Source organism: Thunnus maccoyii, chromosome 16 (assembly GCF_910596095.1).
Source record: "Thunnus maccoyii chromosome 16, fThuMac1.1, whole genome shotgun sequence".
Classification (NCBI taxonomy): domain Eukaryota; kingdom Metazoa; phylum Chordata; class Actinopteri; order Scombriformes; family Scombridae; genus Thunnus; species Thunnus maccoyii.
In genome coordinates, this window is record NC_056548.1 from 15,719,768 (window position 1) to 15,737,870 (window position 18,103).

Here is an 18,103-nt window from a genome sequence, read left to right on the forward strand (position 1 = left end):
AGCTTCTCTACATCTAAGTGAAGGACTGTATTTTAGTAAACAGATACATCATGTACATCATGCTTTTTTTCATGGGGGCTGGTATGAGAAAATAGTATTTGGTAGCTAAATTGTTAAATGTCTAAGCTAAAAGTGCAGAAAAGATATGACGATGACAGAATCCGAAAAAGACATTTCAATCAGTGACATAATTATCAAAAACACTTCCACTCCTTTATTGTACCAGATTGTCACACATTTTCAACCCAATCACAACAGGACAAAGGTGAAGAGGACAGAAAAAAAAGGGCAGGGGGCTGTAATTATGTACAAAGTGAAGTCAAGTTAGTACCAGAACTGTAAACACATTTTTCCCTCTGAACTCTTTCCAATGCGTCTAACAGCCTTTTAGGATTTCAGTGGCGTGAGATAATCTAATGAACTGAATGCAGATTTAATCACAACATTAAAACAAGGAGTAAACAAACCACAAAAACACACAAAACATTTGGTACCAAGGAATCAATCATTAAAAACCGCTAAATCTCACAGGTAATAAAACGTAGGATGTGGGGCACAGCTGAAGCATATTTGTAATGTACCTGCCAGTCAAACTGCAACTGCTATCGTACCAATACTGTTTGTCTCAAAAAAATAAAATAAAAAGTGTACCGTGTAGTTTCTTCGCTGATTTATGTCTCCCATGAACTATCATATACTGACACTAGCAGGGTAAGGATGGGTTACTACATTATGTACCATTTTGTGCCATAATTTATATTAAATATGATTAATTTACATTACATTGTTGAAATCTGTGCACTGTATTACAATACTTTTTCAAAAAATAGTGCAACCATTTCCCTTTTTTTCTGAACTTTCCTTAATTTTGCTCTTTACTTTATTTGAAAGGTCAAAGGAACGGGTGAGGTAAAGGAAACAAATCCCGCGGAAATGATTCAGACGAATTCACAGTAATTCTGTCTTAAATGGAGAGTGACGGGAAAAGGATGGTTCAAAGTGACTTTACTATTAATTCAAAAGGCTTGAATCATGTTTTCCTGCGAACTAACAGAGAAAACGCAGGATTTTCCCTCCAGATAACATCTCTAAAAAAAAAATCAAAGGAAAGTTGAAAGAAAAGGGAAATGGTTGAGATAATTTGACAATCACAATGCAGCTGTGGTGGTCTCCTGATTGTTGGTTTTGCAGTTGTTTCACTTCTCTCCTCTCCTATCCGTCTCCTGGCTTCAGGACTTGTCTGATGTCAGAGCGCAGTCAAAAGAAGCCGACAGCACCTTGCAGATGGACTGAGCCTGCTCCTGTTCAGACACATGACGACACGGAGGGAGAGGAAATAAAGCAGCAGTCAGTAATTGGATAAATTACCACACGTACCCCAAGTATGTTCATTTCAAATTTCACTTACTGAGCTGCTGCACTGGTACACCCAGATGCTGCAGTCTTGTTGTTTTGCGTCGGTGGTTTTGAGAGCCAGGAGGTTCTTCCCTGCGCCGAGGCCGTCATCGTAACATAGCATACGCACTATCAGGTAGAGAGGGTGGCGGTGGAGCACATCCTGGGGTACAATAAAAAAAACAAAAAAAACACTTGATTACTGACTCATAAACATGATCTCTGATTAGCATCATCCATCAGTTCAGAGTTGGTAAATTTCTTTATTAAAACTAAACATTTTAGTGCAGCACAACACCACGTTGTTTTATTCGGGACTTTCTGAAATATCTGAGTCAGCAGCTTTGTGCAGAACCATGTCAAAAGTATAAATTGATGCTTAATTCATAACCAAGCTGTTAGGCTTTATTGATGACCCAGCAGTACTGCACAGTCTAATCAATGACCATTCAATCTGGAGTACAGTATATCACTTCTTTTTTTTTTACTGCTTTGCTATTATAAGCCAGGACTCACACACTGGTCCAGTGAGGCCACTTTGACTCCGTATTTTGACACTCCCAGAATCATCTCCTCGTCTCCAGGCACGAAGGGCAGCTTTCCATCTTGCTGTGAAAAGGAGCAGAATATTTATAGAGGCTTTTTATGTAGTGTAATAAATGAATGATATGATATTGACTGCTGTAAAATGTTTATGTCAGACCTACTTGAAATGTGTCCCTGTCTTTCTCCTGCTTCTTACCTGAGCAGCATCGATATAGTTGATGAGGTCCAGAGGTTCCTGGAGCGTCTTGCTCATGTCAAACTGTAACTTCTCGATGGCTCCCACATACTTCACCCTGAACTCAGCGCAGGTCTCAGACGTGCTGTTACCTACGGAGGCCATACATCGAAACAACCAGTTAGAGAAGGAAATGGGAGTAGAGAGAAGAGGGTGGGAGAGCTGGAGTAAGAAAAGAAGAGCTGACCTGAGCTCTTGGTGGAGTCGGTGTCGAGGCTGGCGACGGTGCTCGATCTGGAGAGTCCTCCCAAACTGGAGTCCACAGACTGCAGAGAAACAGAAAGAAAAGTGTTTAACAAGGAGACAGTCTGTCATAACGTTTCTGAGTGTGTTTGTGTGTGTGTGTATGTGTGTTACTGTACCTTACTTTTGGTGCTGATCTCACTGCTCTGAGAGCTGCTGCTGCTGTGGCGCTTTTTTACTTTGCGGAACATCCTTCACCGCATCCTTGATAACCGCATCCAGCCCTCCAGCCCCGCCGACCTGAACGTCACCAACCTCAGTGTTTAATATACCACATGACTGCTTTGTAAGCCTCAGTGGAAATGATGAACAGACAACTGATCATGTGCTGAAGTTAGATTCTGATTCGGGGTTGAGGGGAAAGTTAAAGTAAACATAAATAATATTTAGCATCTGAATCTGTTTTTTCACCACTTACACTTATGAAAAAAGGGTGATTTCACTGCTTTTCTTCCCCATCCAGACCACATTAGACCACGTCCTGATCAAAAAAATATGAAAAAATGAAAAAATCTGGAATAGATTATTGTTATTAAGATTTGATAAGTATAATGGCTTTTGATCTAGACTTGGTCTGATGTGGTTTGGATGGATAAATATCGGTGAAATCACCCTTTTTTGTGTTTTCACAAATAGAATAAAGGTTTCACAAATCTGAAACTGTATTTTAAAGAGTCTCTGGATTCTCCTTGGTAATCTAGTCCAGATTTGACAAGTCTACTTATAGTGGTTTTTGATCTGGACCTGGTCTGATGTTATCTTGATGGAGAAATATCAGTGAAATTATCCTTTTTTGTGTTTACATAAGCCAAATACAGGTTTCACAAATTGAAACAATGGGTTTAAACAGCGTTAAGGCTTTTGCTATGATGCCTAACGCTTTTTGAAGTGGTGAGAAAACAGAGATTAAGCTGCTAAACATCATTATTTGTTTCCCTTGACTTTCCTCTTAACTCTGATTCAGAAGCTACAGTCAGGATGAAGCATTTCCCCTTGCTTTGACCACATTCCCATTCAAATGCATAGAACAGTGTAAGAAAACAATAGTTAGAGGGGGTAAAATAATAAAGTAACACTTGGACAATATGATATAAGACTGTAACAAACACTACCTTTACGGTGCTTACAATATTAAGTAAATGACTTTTCAGAAGTGTCGATTCGACTGCTGTTCATTTTTGATGCTGTGGCTTGTGGTTAATAACTATGAGTTCACTGTGATGAAGTCTAGTTAAACTGAAAACCAGTTTGTTCCACCTGCCAGTAACACTGACGGTCTTTGTGAAGGAGGAGGGTGTATCTGCACTGAGCTGAGGTTCAGAGCCATTACAATATTACAATGACAAATATGATACACCACCGCTGACTGTTCAAAACTGAGCCAACAGGTCATGTTCGTTGCTATACAAGCTACAAAACAGAAACTACGCTATTGTACCCAATATATTATGATGTACATCCTTTTTAAAAAGCCCAATATTACGAGTGAAACTATTTCTCCTCCTTTAATATTCTCCCCACCGCATTCATTTTCACGCTGAAGTTGAAGAGACTTCCACCGGGACTTGGCAAACACATCAACGACGCATTTAATAATTTTAACTGCGTACCTGCTCGTATCGCTGCCGCCTCAGTGTACCGTCAACGGGGAGTCTTTACTTCAAAGAAGAGGATTATTGCTTTCTGTTTACGTTCAGTTTGACTCTTTAGCTTCCTTTGAGTTTCACAGCCGCCACCCAACATCACTTAAAGGGGACGCAGCTGTTACTCAACCCCCCCAAAAAAGTAACGCTCTCTCTAAAGTTGAATATTAAACCGACAGGAGTAGGACTGTGGATAATTGTGTGCACAACTTGAGGTTACATACATTGTCAGACTACTTTTTATGTATTTATGACTGTAAATATTGAGTTTTATTTCATTTATTTAATATCATTTTATTCAAAAACCGACCAACGTCTGTCTCGGAACTTTTGTCAACGCCTTTGATTCTGATCGGCGGTATTTTGGTACACCACCGGAAGTTAGCCGTTTCCAAGAGAGGCCGCCCCTCTCATTCATTCAACCACCACAGTATTATTATTATGAGCAAATTTAATTTTAATATTTAACAATGCACCTGTAATATTTAGTCCACATGGCTACAAAACGCAAAATAGAGGTGATCGTCCCCGCAGAGGAGAGTGACCAGCTCCTCATCCGTCCGCTGTGAGTTCAATTCAATCGTTTTTATAGTCAGTTTCTATAACATAACCATAATATTAACAAATGCTAGCTTACATGTTGATTTATTACATCTCCCAGGGGTGCTGGTCAGGAAGTTGGGAGGTCATGCATCATCCTGGAGTTCAAAGGAAGGAAAATCATGGTGAATAATTGATTCTTGGGTGATGAAGGTTAACAGATAAAATGCTTATGTACCTGCCTGACTAGAGTATTATAATATTGCTTGACCCAGTAACATATCTGCAACTACTATAATAATCAATTTATGGTGAGCAGGAATAATTATAAGATTATGGTGTATTTTCTTTATATATATGTATATATATATATATATATATATATATATATATATATATATATATATATATAGTATATACTGTATATGTAGTATAGTGTAACATGTAGTTCTGTGTTCTGACTTTGTGTTTGGCAGCTGGACTGTGGCATCCACCCTGGCCTGGAGGGAATGGATGCTCTCCCCTACATAGACTTGATTGACCCTGCAGAGATAGACCTGCTGCTCATCAGCCAGTAAGTACTGCCTTATCTCTTCTATGTTTTATTAATAATAATAATAATAATAATAATAATAATAATAAGAAGAAGAAAAAGAATATCTTTATTTATATAGCACTTGTCAAAACAGTTAAAAAGTGCTTCACATAAAAACACAAAGCAATAAAAGAATATAAAACACAAAGCAAACAACATAAAAAAGCCAGCCTGACAGTAATTAAAAATAGAAAAACCCATAGAACAGAATAAAACTAGAATCAAGTAAAATCAGGGACGGATTATAGATTTTAAAGAGGCCATTGACTCATCCTACCTTATTTCTTCGGGCAGGGTGTTCCAGAGCCTCGGAGCTCTAATTTCAAAAGCTCTGTTCCCCTTAGTCTTCAGCCGAGAGTCGCGAACAGATAGAAGACTCCTGCCTGAGGATCTCAAAGTGTGAGCAGGGTCATACGTGGATAAAAGCTCTGAGATATAATGAGGAGTCAGACCATTTAGGGCCTTGTAAGTAATTAAAAGAACCTTGAAATCAATTATAGAACATACTGGAAGCCAGTGTAAAGAGGCTAAAACCAGGGTGATGGTGCTCAAACCTGTTTACTCTGGTTAAAAGCCTGGAAGCTGAGTTCTGTACTGTATGTAGCTGGTCTATGGTACTGTCTATGTGAGGAATGTAGCCTGATCCTTACTGGTTTTTTAAGGCTGATACCAATATCAATACTTTTAGTTTTTACACAACTACATAACATAAACAAATGCTTTGGATATTTGTTCCCTTAATTTCTTTATTTCATTTTTAAATTATAATATCATAAAAGAATATTATATTTATTGATCTACATATCAATGTATCTGCAATAAGCTACTATTGGCCAATTTATCAGTCAAGCCCTCATGTTAAAGGTCTTTCAACACATCTGTATTATGTTCCTGCTTCAACATCACCGAGACAAATTCTTGTGCTTTTATTCTGCTTATCAAAGTGATTTATGTGCAAGATCATGATAACTGAAAGGATGTTTAACTTGATATTGATGTTTCTGTCCTCTTGCCAGTTTCCACCTGGATCACTGTGGAGCTCTACCCTGGTTCCTCCAGAAGACCAGCTTCAAAGGCCGGACCTTCATGACTCACGCCACTAAGGCCATCTACCGCTGGCTACTGTCAGACTACGTCAAAGTCAGGTTGGGAAGAAGCAATCGTCTCATTGGCTGAATTGTGATGTAACTCTCTTGCTATTCACTCACCGTTTCAATATATTGCAGCAACATTTCTGCAGATGACATGCTGTACACTGAGACTGACCTGGAAGAGAGCATGGATAAGATTGAGACCATTAACTTTCACGAGGTCAAGGAGGTGGCGGGAATCAAGTTCTGGTGCTACCACGCTGGTCATGTGCTGGGAGCTGCCATGTTCATGATTGAAATAGCTGGAGTCAAGGTAACGAGTCCTGTAATTACTGGACACTCTGATTTGTTGTATTTATAACGACATTTTCTGTTTCAGAGATCCCTGTCGTTCATTCATAAAGTCTAATATCTGTCTGTTTTTCATGTGTGTGCATTGCTAAGATGTACTTCCTCCATTTTTTTCCCTCCAAAGCTGCTGTACACAGGAGACTTCTCCCGACAAGAAGACAGGCATCTGATGGCAGCTGAGATCCCCAGTGTCAAACCTGACATCTTAATCATAGTACGCCAAAAATGCATCATGTTTACATTAAAGAATTCACATTAAACACTACTTTTAATGGATCTTAATGTGATCACAACACGATGAATTCTGCTATTCTTTCGGCAGGAGTCGACCTACGGCACACACATCCACGAGAAGAGGGAGGAACGTGAGGCTCGCTTCTGTAACACAGTACACGACATTGTCAACAGAGAAGGTCGCTGTTTAATCCCTGTGTTCGCCTTGGGACGGGCCCAGGAGCTGCTGCTCATCCTGGGTGAGAAAACACCACTGAACAACATTGTTAGTCTCCAAATTCTCCCATCCCATCTAAGAGTTTTGATCTTCTGTCATGGAAAAGTGCCACATATTTGCATTGTATTACACTTGTTTTAACATTTCGTCTTCATTCAATCATGAGGAGATGAGAGGAAGCTGTGAGGTTGTTTCATGTCCCCCTGTAGACGAGTATTGGCAGAACCACCCTGAGCTCCATGACATCCCCATCTATTATGCTTCATCCCTGGCCAAGAAGTGCATGGCCGTGTACCAGACCTATGTCAACGCAATGAACGACAAGATCCGCAAGGCCATCAATATCAACAACCCTTTTGTCTTCAAGCACATCAGCAACCTCAAGGTGGAGAGCTGCTACAGACCCAGACACCCACGCTGTTTTATAAATTTAGGCTTCATCATCTAAATGTGGCGTCTGTCCTCTCCAGAGCATGGATCACTTCGATGATATCGGTCCCAGTGTGGTGATGGCGTCCCCGGGTATGATGCAGAGCGGCCTCTCCAGAGAGCTCTTTGAAAGCTGGTGCACTGACAAGAGGAATGGAGTCATTATCGCTGGATACTGTGTGGAGGGCACGCTGGCCAAGGTCAGAGCATGACAGGACTCGTTTTTTAAAGTCCAGTATGAACAAGAGGAATTATTACAGCGAGAAAAACATGTCAATGTTCATTTGAGCTCCTGATTGTTGTTTTAGGACAGAACGTATCAACATATCAACAAGCTGATTTATCTTCTGGGATAGAAGCGTTGTTACTTATTCAGATTTTCTGCTCATCTACACTCGAATCCGATGTGTCTGTTGAGGCAGTAAATGTTTACAAATAATAATAATAATATATGAATTCAAATCACTGTGGTTAATGTGTACGTTCTACAGCATATCATGTCTGAGCCGGAGGAGATCACTACCATGTCAGGGCAGAAGCTGCAGCTGAAGATGTCTGTTGACTACATCTCCTTCTCCGCCCACACGGACTACCAGCAGACCAGCGAGTTCATCAGGGCTCTCAAACCTCCGCACGTGGTACGAGGAAAAATAAAAAGTTTAAAATTGTGTGTTCTCTGTACCTAACAGTCAGGTCAGTTGTAAATGACAAAAGCTTTAATCCTCCGTGGCTCTCTCGTCCGCATGTCATCCTCAGATCTTGGTCCACGGGGAGCAGAATGAGATGGCCCGTCTGAAGGCTGCGCTGATCAGGGAGTATGAGGATAATGACCAGGTTCACATCGAAGTCCACAACCCTCGCAACACAGAAGCTGTCACCCTCAACTTCAGAGGAGAGAAACTAGCCAAGGTCAGTGAACTGCCTGTTTTCCTCTGTCAATTTTTTTCTTGTCTATATGAGACTTTTTAAGCTCCCTTCCTGCTTAACAATGTCAGGTCGAGTTAGTTTTGTCATCTTAAAACACAAATCCACTCATTAAAAAGTGGATTCTGCTCCTCCGCTCAGGTGATGGGTTCTCTGGCGGATAAGAAGTGTGCTCAGGGTCAGAGGGTGTCAGGCATACTGGTGAAGAAGAATTTCAACTACCACATCCTCAATCCATCAGACCTGTCTAGTGAGTAGCCTTCAATTCCCCAAATCCTCTCGCCACCTGCAGCAAAGTACCACCAGGGACTAAAATGAAAAGGGTCATCAACAAATCAGAAATGGAGCTGCTGGTGTGAATCTGTTCAGAGATTTGTTGCTAAGCTGATGTGTCTGTATTGCAGCATACACAGAGTTGGCCATGAGCACAGTGAAACAGACCCAGGCCATCCCCTTCACTGGACCTTACTCGCTGCTTGTGTGCCATCTGAGGAACCTCACTGGTAAGAGGACCTCTATATTTGTGTGTGTGCGTTGAGTGACCAAGCATTTAACAGCACATACATAAAAGTTTGGACACACCTTCACATTTGAATCAGAAAGTGTGTCCAAACTTTTGACTGGTATTATATGCATGTGCACTTTTACAAATGTATGTTTATAGTTGAGTTCACCTCATACAGAGTGCTGCCGTTTTTTTTCTCCGTCTCAGGTGACGTGGAGGAGCTGGATGGAACCGAGAAAAACACTTTGAGGATCTTTAAAAGCATCACTCTGATCCATGAAGTGGGCATGGTGCTGCTGGAGGTAAGAGTGAAGGCAATTTCAACCAGCTGTTGTCCTGCTAAGCATTTATGCAATAAGTATGTATGTTAATACCCTCATTCCCAATGGGTTGAATGAGGAGATTTAACAGAACTCGTTTTTGCTTTTTGTTTATTATTGTATTTCTATAATGTGTCATGAATCTACGTTATATGTTTGTAGCTCCCTCTGCTGGGATGGGCCTTTTGTGCCAATTGTGGATATCTATAATTAATCCCACCTGTGTTGATTGTGAAAATTACCAGAACACACACTGAAGAAAGGCGTCTTGCCCGAAACGTCTGTGTGGCAATTAAAAAAAAGTAAACTAGGTGTGCTGTCCTATATCCTTTCTTATTCATAAATACAGATGGAAAAAGTTTAATGTTTTAAATTCCACGGTAACTAAAGGTAAGGATTTTGACAGGATTTGATGATTTTCTATAGGTGCTGTACATTGTGGATACTCTGCTTTCTATAAAGGTTTCAGTCAACTCAACCACCCTTTTTTCCCTGTTTCAGTGGATTGCGAATCCTCTGAATGACATGTATGCTGACGCTGTCACCACTGTAGTGTTGGAAGTTCAGTCCAACCCAAAGGCTCAGAAAGGTTGGAACATCAAACTATGAACATCTTTTCTTGTATTTTATTTATATTTTTTCTTTGACCATCACTGAAATTGAAATACTAGAAAGGTTCTATGATGTCTTGATCGAATGTGATTAAATTTGTGTTTTATTAACAGTCATGGAGACCCAGAGCGCCATTATGGACATGGACGTCTTCCAAGCACGACTAGAGGTCATGTTGCAGTGAGTGCTACCCAAGCTTTTTATATCTACAGTTTATTCACTTGTTTATAACGTTGTAAACATGGATCACAGTGTTTGGTGGGTATACTGTAATATATTCTCTGTCCTCTGTCTTTAGGGACATGTTTGGAGAGGAATTTGTGGATTTCAGTGATGGTAAAAACATCTCTGTGACAGTAGATGGGAAGACGGTTCACATCTGCCTGGAAACTAGGGTGAGAAGCTTTCAGCCTGTTATACTAAGACACAGGACGGTGTCAGGTATTTGGTGCGACTGTTGTTGTTTTGGGTCTTTCTCACCGGCCTCTTCTCCCCTCACCAGTCGGTGTGCTGCGAGGACGACTGCACCGAGGACGACTCCCTGAGAGAGATGGTGGAGCTGGCGGTGCAGCGGCTCTATGACGCCCTCAACCCAGTCATCTGAATGTGTGCAGACACGACTGCAGCGTTCATAACCACTTACAGTTAACCTTTGACCTAAAGAGGGTTGGAGACTTGATCACTGCAGGTACAAATGCTAAAAATATTTTTAAGGGGCTTGATTTAAGGGAATAAGCAACTTGGATTTGTGCACAACTCATTGTTTTATCCAAAATAAATTTGACAAGAGAAATAAGAATAGTGCAGATGGTTGATCTATGTTCATTATTTAGATCCTAATTGAAAAAGATCTTGCTGTCTGTCTCTGTGGTCCAATTTCACTGTAACTAACGGCCTCAGCAACCAAACCAAAATCATGGGATTTGAAAAGATAGGCCTCAACATTAAGGAAAGTCTGTGTAGGAGAAGAAATTAAATAAGCTAAGTAGTTTTTTCCATAGCTTTTAGTGTTGTCTTTGATATGCAAGCACTTTTAATTTTATTTGAGTTTTTAATATTATTTAATAACAGTATTTGTGTTGATGCACTGGAGGTTTTGTTTGACTCGAGTTCGCTACTAACATGCACTGATATGTTTACTTTTATCTGTGACGTTTACTGTGAATTTCATGCACTAAATGTTTGTGTTCAGTGTAAATAAAACATTTAAATAAAAACTTTTACATACATTTGTGTGTGTTGAGTCTTTTAAGTTACTTTATTTCATCAGCTGTTGCCAGAATTTTTTTTTTAAATTAGGTTATTTGAATGTTTTTAATCAGTTTGTGTTGATGACTCGGGTTGGTGAAGCATGTTAACAAAAGACACACACATTGTCCTCTGACAGCACTGCTCAGAGGTCATTTATTAGTTAAATATCTGGACAATATAACTACTGATTTTACATCAAAGGCACATTCTTCAACTGAACCATCTCACCACAACCTTACATTTCCTGTTTGATGGTCTCCCAAGAAACAGTGCAACCATAATCAAAACTTGCTTCCATAAAAATAAGAAATCTGTGTGACAGATGACTTTATAAAAGCCAAAAGGAGTTGAATTATTGCACTAAAAAGGTTGTTAACCACTGAGGGTTTCTCTGTCAGCGTGTGATGAAATGCTCATAATATGCTGACACGGTGAGGACATAATGCTGACAATATGACTGACAAACTGAACAACAGGAGACTGGACCACCAAGCTAAAACCAGTGCAAAAAAAAGAAACTGGTAACATATCAAACCTTTTGTTTTACAGTAAAACGAATGAATATTGTGTTCATGGAAAAATTGCACTTGTTCTGTGGCACATGCTTGCTCATATGCACATGTGGGGCTCCAACTAACAGTTATTTCCAGTGGCAATTGATCATTTTAATGAAATGCCCTAAAATTGTGAGAAATGCCAATCACAGTTTCCTAAAGCCAAGGTGATGTCTTCAAATTGCTTGTTTTGTCTGTGTCAGTCCAAAAACGTCAAAATATTTTAGCAACACAGACAAATGTTTGCCATTTGTGCTTCAAAAATTACTTTAAGATTTCCAAAAAAGGTGCCAGTAATCTCCTAATCAAATAACTGAGCAATCGTTACAGGTTTATGTGCATTAGAGCTGCAACTAACAATTATTTTTATTATTGATTAATCTTTTTGTCAAAAAAAATTGTGGAAACAATTTCTTAGAGCACATGGTGACTTCAAATGTCTTGTTTTATCTGAACAGCAGTCCAAAATCTTAAGATATGCAGTTAACCATCATGTATTATAGTGTGTTTTTGCTTTAAAAAATGACTAAGATGATTATTCGATTATCAAAATAGTTGCTGATTAATTTTCTGTTGATCAACTTATCTATTAAATCGACTAATTGTTGCAGCTCTAATGCACATTACAGCTAAATCTTTGGTTAGCAGCTTACATGAGAACAATGTGATCTATAAACAAATTACACTATTGCACTGTCACACTGACCGAAAGGATGAAGGTGAGTCATCAATCGTGATTTCACTGACATTTAGTTGTTCAAGTCTCCAGGGAAGAAGAAGGGGTTTTAGTTAAACATGGATGTGAAAGGTGATGATTTAAGGGCCCCAAAAGGGCTGGGCGATATGGACAAAATCAAATATGATATTTTTGACCAAGTACCTCAATATCGATATTGCGACAATATTGTAGGGATGAGCATTACTGATGATAAATAATCACCAGTAATGTGGATATAATGAATAAGTGGATAAAGGCAAATAACAGAACTACTATAACAGTTTGGTAAGTTCAGAAAATTACATCACTTTACTGTAATGCAGCCTTTAAAACCAGGAAAAGACAATACTTATGCCATATTACGATATCCAAAATCTAGGACAATATCTAGTCTCATATCACAATATCGATATAATATCGATATATTGCCCAGCCCTTGGCCCCAACAGCATCAGTGTCCAGTGCTCCATCCTTCCTCACGTCACCCTCGTTTTAAGCTTATTAATATTCCCACGGCCATCGCCAACAGCACCCCGACTCCCACCTCCATCATCCTGCCCAGCTTCTTCTCGCCCATCGTCTCCTGTTTCTTCCTCATCATGTCCTCTTTGCGGATTCGGATGTCTCTTTGTCTCTGCAGCTGCTCGTTGTAGTGGGACTTGAAGAACTGGTCGAAATCAAAGACGCCTTCTCGGCTGTCTGCAGTCACAGCAGACCGCCGGCTCCCGGCTTGCTGCTTGGCCGGGCTCCCGGCGGTGTCCTTGGCGGAGGGTTTAGCTGTTGCAGTGAGGTCTGATAGACTCAACAGACCCCGGTCGTACCTCTTTCTCAGCCCCTTGTTGCCCAGCACGGTGTAGGCCTCGTTGATGTCCGAGAAGCGGACAGTGGCCTCGTCGCTGCCGGAGTTTCTGTCCGGGTGGTAGATGAAGGACTGCTTGTAGTAGGCTGTTTTTATCTGGGCGTGAGTGGCGGTGGGTGACACCTCCAGAATTTCATAATAGCCTGTTTTGGTTTTGTAAAGCGGCACAGAGCGGTCTCCATTCCCGGTGTAAGCCCTGATAAAAACAACCTGTCCATGTCTCCACCACAAGTATCGACGAGGAGTCCTTGACGTGCAGAAAGTCCTCCGAAACTCGGCTTGACACCGGTGCCGAGAGAAAAGTCTTCCTCTAATTTGAACGCGAATCTCTTTAGAAAGTGAATACTCTTTCTTAAGTCCAATATAATGGTCATATTCGGCGACAAAGCCATTTCCCCACGCATTGTTACCTGCACAGAGCGGCGCGTTTACCCTTGTGTAACCGTGCCGTGGAGCTCCAACGGTCACCTCTGCAGCGTTTTCGGCTCCACACAGACTGCCATTTTGAATGTCAACCGCCACAACCCCAGCAGGTAGAGACGAAGCGTGTGTAGCACATTTACCTTGTTTGTATTGAGTTTCCAGGAGGTGACGGTGACATATTTTGTGCGCTATATCGTTTGCTCCCTTGCCAAAACGCAGCCTGAGCTCCGCCATGTTCGCAGAGCCAAAGAAAGCTGATATAACAAGCTGATCTAACTGCAGCGCCTCTCAGCGGTGAGTATGACAAAGTAACATCAAAGAGGTGTTATTTCTTTCCTCCACCCGCATTCTGCGAAGACCCGCCCCTACTCTGCCTCTGATTGGGTCTGTCGTCAAAATTCTTACCCTAACCCAATCATCTCACTCCCCATGCCTAAACCTAACCAATCTAACCACCGAAGGTAACGAGTACTAGCCAATCAGAGGCAGAGCAGGGCGGGTCTTCGCGGAATGCAGGTGGAGGAAAAAATATGGTGTTTACAACATTGTTTCCCAAACTGGTGGTCCCGACCCCCACCAGGGGTCGCCAAAGCTTCACCGGGGGGGGGGCACCTTCTTGATTTTAAGTGGTGCAAGAAAACTTATAAATAATGAGAAAACGGGCGAATTTGCACATTTTCATTCACTTAAAGTCAGAAAAAACAACGTATGAATCACCGGATGATTGATTTATTAATGATGACGATGATGGGAGACAATATTTGGGGGATGATTCGTGGAAGTGATTTATAGTGTAATTGTAAACGTCGAAAAACGACTCACTTTTTAATCTTTTGTGGTCACTTTTGATTAACTTTAGTATAAATACATGTTAATTATGATTCATGTGTTGTTTTTTCTGACTTTATGTGAATAAAAACGTGCAGATTTGCCAGTTTTCCCATTGGAAATAAGTATATTTCAAAATATCATTGTCCTGGTCACAAAAGCAACGTTTTAAGGGAATAACAGCCGTTTTCTAGACTTTTTAGGCATAAGCATTTAGATATTAACACTTACTACCCAGGGACAAAAATGTCTTACATGGTGTTATCTCTCATGGAAAAGTCATAATGTCAAGACTTTTATTGTGAAGTTTGGTGAAACACTTCCTCCCACAACCGGAAGTACAGTCCACTGCGACTGCAACTAGTTTTCTGCAACATAATCATGTCCAAGTACAAAACAGTTATTTGGCCTAAAGTGATTTTATTTGGCGACTCAATCACACAGGTAAGATCATGCATGGAGATCTACTGCAATATTGTGCATTTTGTTCGCTGCTATCTTATCGTTAATTCGCATTATCTGTTATTTTGCGAGCTAATGGTATTAATGGTGTTTCTTTCAGTTTTCATTTCAAGCCAATGGGTGGGGCTCAGAAATTGCCAACAGACTAGCAAGGTCAGTTCCCATCTAATGTCTCTTGACTTAAGTCGTATTTTTAATATAATTCCTTTAAGTGCTTCAGTTTTAGACATTCACATGGCTGTGATTTTGTATCTTGCATGCAACTTTGACCAATATCTTAACCCGGCATTTAATTTCCCCTCAGAAAGTGTGACGTTGTGAACAGAGGACTCTCTGGCTACAACTCCAGATGGGCCAAAATTGTTCTTCCTCGTCTCATCAACAGTCAGAGCTCAGCAGACAACAACATTGCAGCTGTCACTGTCTTCTTTGGCGCCAACGACTGTGCCCTGGAAGGTACAATTACTCTGACCGGAAGTACACCCACTGTATTGATAAAGCATTGCTGCTGCAAACACTGGGTGCATCCCAAATCTCTTAAATTGCATCAACGTTTCCCTCACTTGCGTCTTTTCCTTGCGTCTTAGTCCCTCCCACCGTGGATGCAAGGAGAGACGCAAGGAAATCAAGCGAGGAGAGAGGAAACGAGGAAATTTGTTTTAAGAGACATGAGACGTCCTCTCCTCTGAAGCGTCACGTGAAGCGACGTCCGTTTCTGATGACGGCGACAGCTGATCACAGCTGATCACACCTGGATCAGCTGTCAGTCGGCTTTAACAGCTGTAGAAACCATTTCTACTGGCAGAATGCGTGTATACTATTTATTGATCATTTCCATCTGTATTTTTTGATAACCCTGATAGTGAATTCATCATTCAATAACCCAAAATATGATCAGGGTGTCTCCTGACCACTGGAAAATATGTATTTGGCTAAATGTTTCAGGGCAAATGGAAATGATGTAACTCATATCAAACTCGACACTCAGGAATTTTCAGCCTCACATGTGACTGAATGGAAAGGACGATAAATGATGTAATATACAAATGTGTTTAACTGTTATTATGGATAAAGTTAAAGTCAGGAAGAGTCTGTCTGTCAGCAAGAAACAGTTTAATGGAGGAAATAACATCATGAAAAAAATCTTTCTGATAAATGAAGAAAGTTGTTTATGGTTCTTTTGTTGATCAGACCGACAATTAACAGATTTTTAACTATATGATGAATATATAAATAAACATAAAACTTGGGAATGATACACTTAAATTTAATCTGTAATCTGTAATCTGTCTCCACTTCGGTATGAAACTGCAGTGATGTATCAGATCAGTCTGATCAGCTGCAGCGTCCAATCAATAAGTGATATCCAATAAGGGGGCATGTTGGACTGTCGTACAAAGTGATTAAAACCAGTAAAAACGCTGAATAAAGCAGTTTCACGTTAAAAAGTTGCTCAAAGAATTTGTCATTCCTTCCTAATATACCTTTCTGATTTTGCCTCCTTCCATCTGTTCCTGTCGTGCAGATAAGAACCCTCAGCAACACATCTCTCTGCAGGAGTACTCAGAGAACCTGAAGGAGATCTCCAAGCTCCTGGCTTCAGCTGGAGTGTCAGCTGACAAAGTTATTTTCATCACCCCTCCTCCTATTCACGAGCCAGCCTGGGAGAAGGAGTGTATCCTGAAAGGTAACACTCTCTCGTTCTTGTATCGTCGCATAGAACTATTTTTTACAATCCGGGCCTGCAAAGATCATGAATACCTCTTTATATGTCTTCCAGGAGGTACTCTCAATCGCCTCAACTCTGTAGCAGGACAGTATGCCCAGGCATGTGTCCAGGCAGCTGGTCAGTGTGGTACAGACGTCCTAGACCTCTGGACCCTCATGCAGAGAGACGGACAGGTGGGCAGCACTTGTAACATGAAGTCCTCATACAGAAAACATTGCGGACATTGCGATATTTTACAGAACTGTCATTTCTTAATTATTTCCACAAAGTTTCAGCTGAACATGAAAGAAATGTGAATTTTGTCTACAGGCAAACATAAATATTTACTTGAATTTTTTCTTTTCAGGAAATTTCCATTTCCTCTATAATTAGTACCAAATTACACAGTTCCTTTCAGGAAAGCTCCTTGAAAACTTTGAACTCATGAATGAAACTGGCAGTTCATCCAAATTCTATGTTTCTGAATCAGCTGATAAAATTATTGAATACTGAATGATGATGATTTATTTTACAGCTCCTTTAATTTTACACTAATTTGCAGGTATGGGTTAGATTTAGACATTTTGCAAAAAGGGTGATGCAAATTATGAGAAAAACGGGGGGTTCAACTGGTTTATAGTTGGATTCATATGCATCTTAACATATGAAGAGAGAAAAAAAACATTATTTTCAGCATGTAGTTTAAACAATATATAAGCATATTATGTTGTTGTTTTGTTTTTTAAACTTAATGTCTATAATTTCAGGTACTTTATTTTATAGATCTCTAACTTTCCTACTAATTTCCAGGACATTTTCTCAACAATTCCCTAAAAGTAGCAGCTTTGTAACTGTTCATTCTCATCCTTTAATATATGATACTTAAAGGAGTACAAGTGTGAGTATTTAATCTTTTAAAAATCCTGTGTTGTTCTCTGCTCCACAGGATTACACACTTTACCTTTCTGATGGGCTGCATCTCTCAGAGAAGGGCAACCAGTTTGTGACCGAGCACCTGTGGGCGCTGCTGGAGAGGCGAGTAGTTGACCTGCCTCTCATCCTGCCCTACTGGGGAGACGTGGACAGAAAGAGCCCAGAGAGCAGCCTGCTCTGTGACCAGTGAACAGGAGGACGTTGGATTTGTATGGAAAACATTTTTCCTTTAGGATCCAACAGAGCTGGACATTCAGTGGAGATGAAATATCTCACCAGCATTTCTGTGTTGCCTGGTAAACTGACAGTATGTACAGCGGACTGCATTTATGTCAAGATTTGAAATGCACAATAAAGATCTTTATTTTGAGAGGAGTGTAAGTAATGCAAGCATGTGACTTAAAAAAAAAAAAATTATAAGCATAAAAACATTATGAATATACACATCATTCATCTGATACGACACGTGAAATCTGTCTGTGTAACA

At 40.3% G+C, this 18,103-nt stretch overlaps 4 protein-coding genes across 7 annotated transcripts; 2 read left to right on the forward strand and 2 right to left on the reverse strand.

Moving 5' to 3' along the window:
• Positions 1 to 191: 191 nt before the first annotated feature.
• On the reverse strand, positions 192 to 4,760 carry itgb1bp1 (integrin beta 1 binding protein 1). 3 transcript variants are annotated; one of them, XM_042389451.1, is made up of 7 exons: positions 4,700 to 4,760; positions 2,539 to 2,659; positions 2,364 to 2,442; positions 2,138 to 2,268; positions 1,912 to 2,004; positions 1,409 to 1,558; positions 192 to 1,301 (listed from the first exon to the last, which is right to left on the reverse strand). In XM_042389451.1, exons 2-7 carry the CDS (start codon positions 2,608 to 2,610, stop codon positions 1,230 to 1,232), a joined length of 597 nt encoding a protein of 198 aa, XP_042245385.1. In that variant the 5' UTR covers positions 2,611 to 2,659; positions 4,700 to 4,760; the 3' UTR covers positions 192 to 1,229. The 3 variants fall into 3 exon arrangements, with proteins under 3 accessions (XP_042245385.1, XP_042245384.1, XP_042245383.1); XM_042389450.1 differs by lacking the exon at positions 4,700 to 4,760 and adding an exon at positions 4,030 to 4,157 and having other exon boundaries at positions 2,539 to 2,674; XM_042389449.1 differs by lacking the exon at positions 4,700 to 4,760 and adding an exon at positions 4,030 to 4,156.
• LOC121881577 (cleavage and polyadenylation specificity factor subunit 3) lies at positions 4,381 to 11,109 on the forward strand. Its single transcript, XM_042389446.1, has 18 exons — positions 4,381 to 4,627; positions 4,724 to 4,787; positions 5,079 to 5,176; positions 6,214 to 6,342; positions 6,424 to 6,601; positions 6,764 to 6,853; positions 6,962 to 7,112; positions 7,300 to 7,475; positions 7,561 to 7,719; positions 8,011 to 8,157; positions 8,276 to 8,428; positions 8,585 to 8,693; positions 8,848 to 8,946; positions 9,156 to 9,250; positions 9,770 to 9,857; positions 9,994 to 10,060; positions 10,179 to 10,275; positions 10,383 to 11,109. Exons 1-18 carry the CDS (start codon positions 4,557 to 4,559, stop codon positions 10,482 to 10,484), a joined length of 2,073 nt encoding a protein of 690 aa, XP_042245380.1. The 5' UTR covers positions 4,381 to 4,556; the 3' UTR covers positions 10,485 to 11,109.
• Positions 11,110 to 12,762: 1,653 nt separating this feature from the next.
• On the reverse strand, positions 12,763 to 14,033 carry LOC121881578. The gene has a single exon (XM_042389448.1). It carries the CDS (start codon positions 13,917 to 13,919, stop codon positions 12,885 to 12,887), a length of 1,035 nt encoding a protein of 344 aa, XP_042245382.1. The 5' UTR covers positions 13,920 to 14,033; the 3' UTR covers positions 12,763 to 12,884.
• A 735-nt stretch (positions 14,034 to 14,768) lies between these two features.
• iah1 (isoamyl acetate hydrolyzing esterase 1 (putative)) lies at positions 14,769 to 17,986 on the forward strand. Of its 2 annotated transcripts, XM_042436979.1 has the most exons (6): positions 14,806 to 14,957; positions 15,076 to 15,128; positions 15,280 to 15,431; positions 16,501 to 16,662; positions 16,756 to 16,877; positions 17,630 to 17,986. In XM_042436979.1, the coding sequence occupies exons 1-6, from the start codon at positions 14,895 to 14,897 to the stop codon at positions 17,804 to 17,806; spliced, it is 729 nt and encodes a 242-aa protein (XP_042292913.1). In that variant the 5' UTR covers positions 14,806 to 14,894; the 3' UTR covers positions 17,807 to 17,986. The 2 variants fall into 2 exon arrangements, with proteins under 2 accessions (XP_042292912.1, XP_042292913.1); XM_042436978.1 differs by having other exon boundaries at positions 14,769 to 14,957; positions 16,501 to 16,877.
• The last annotated feature ends 117 nt before the right edge of the window (positions 17,987 to 18,103 follow it).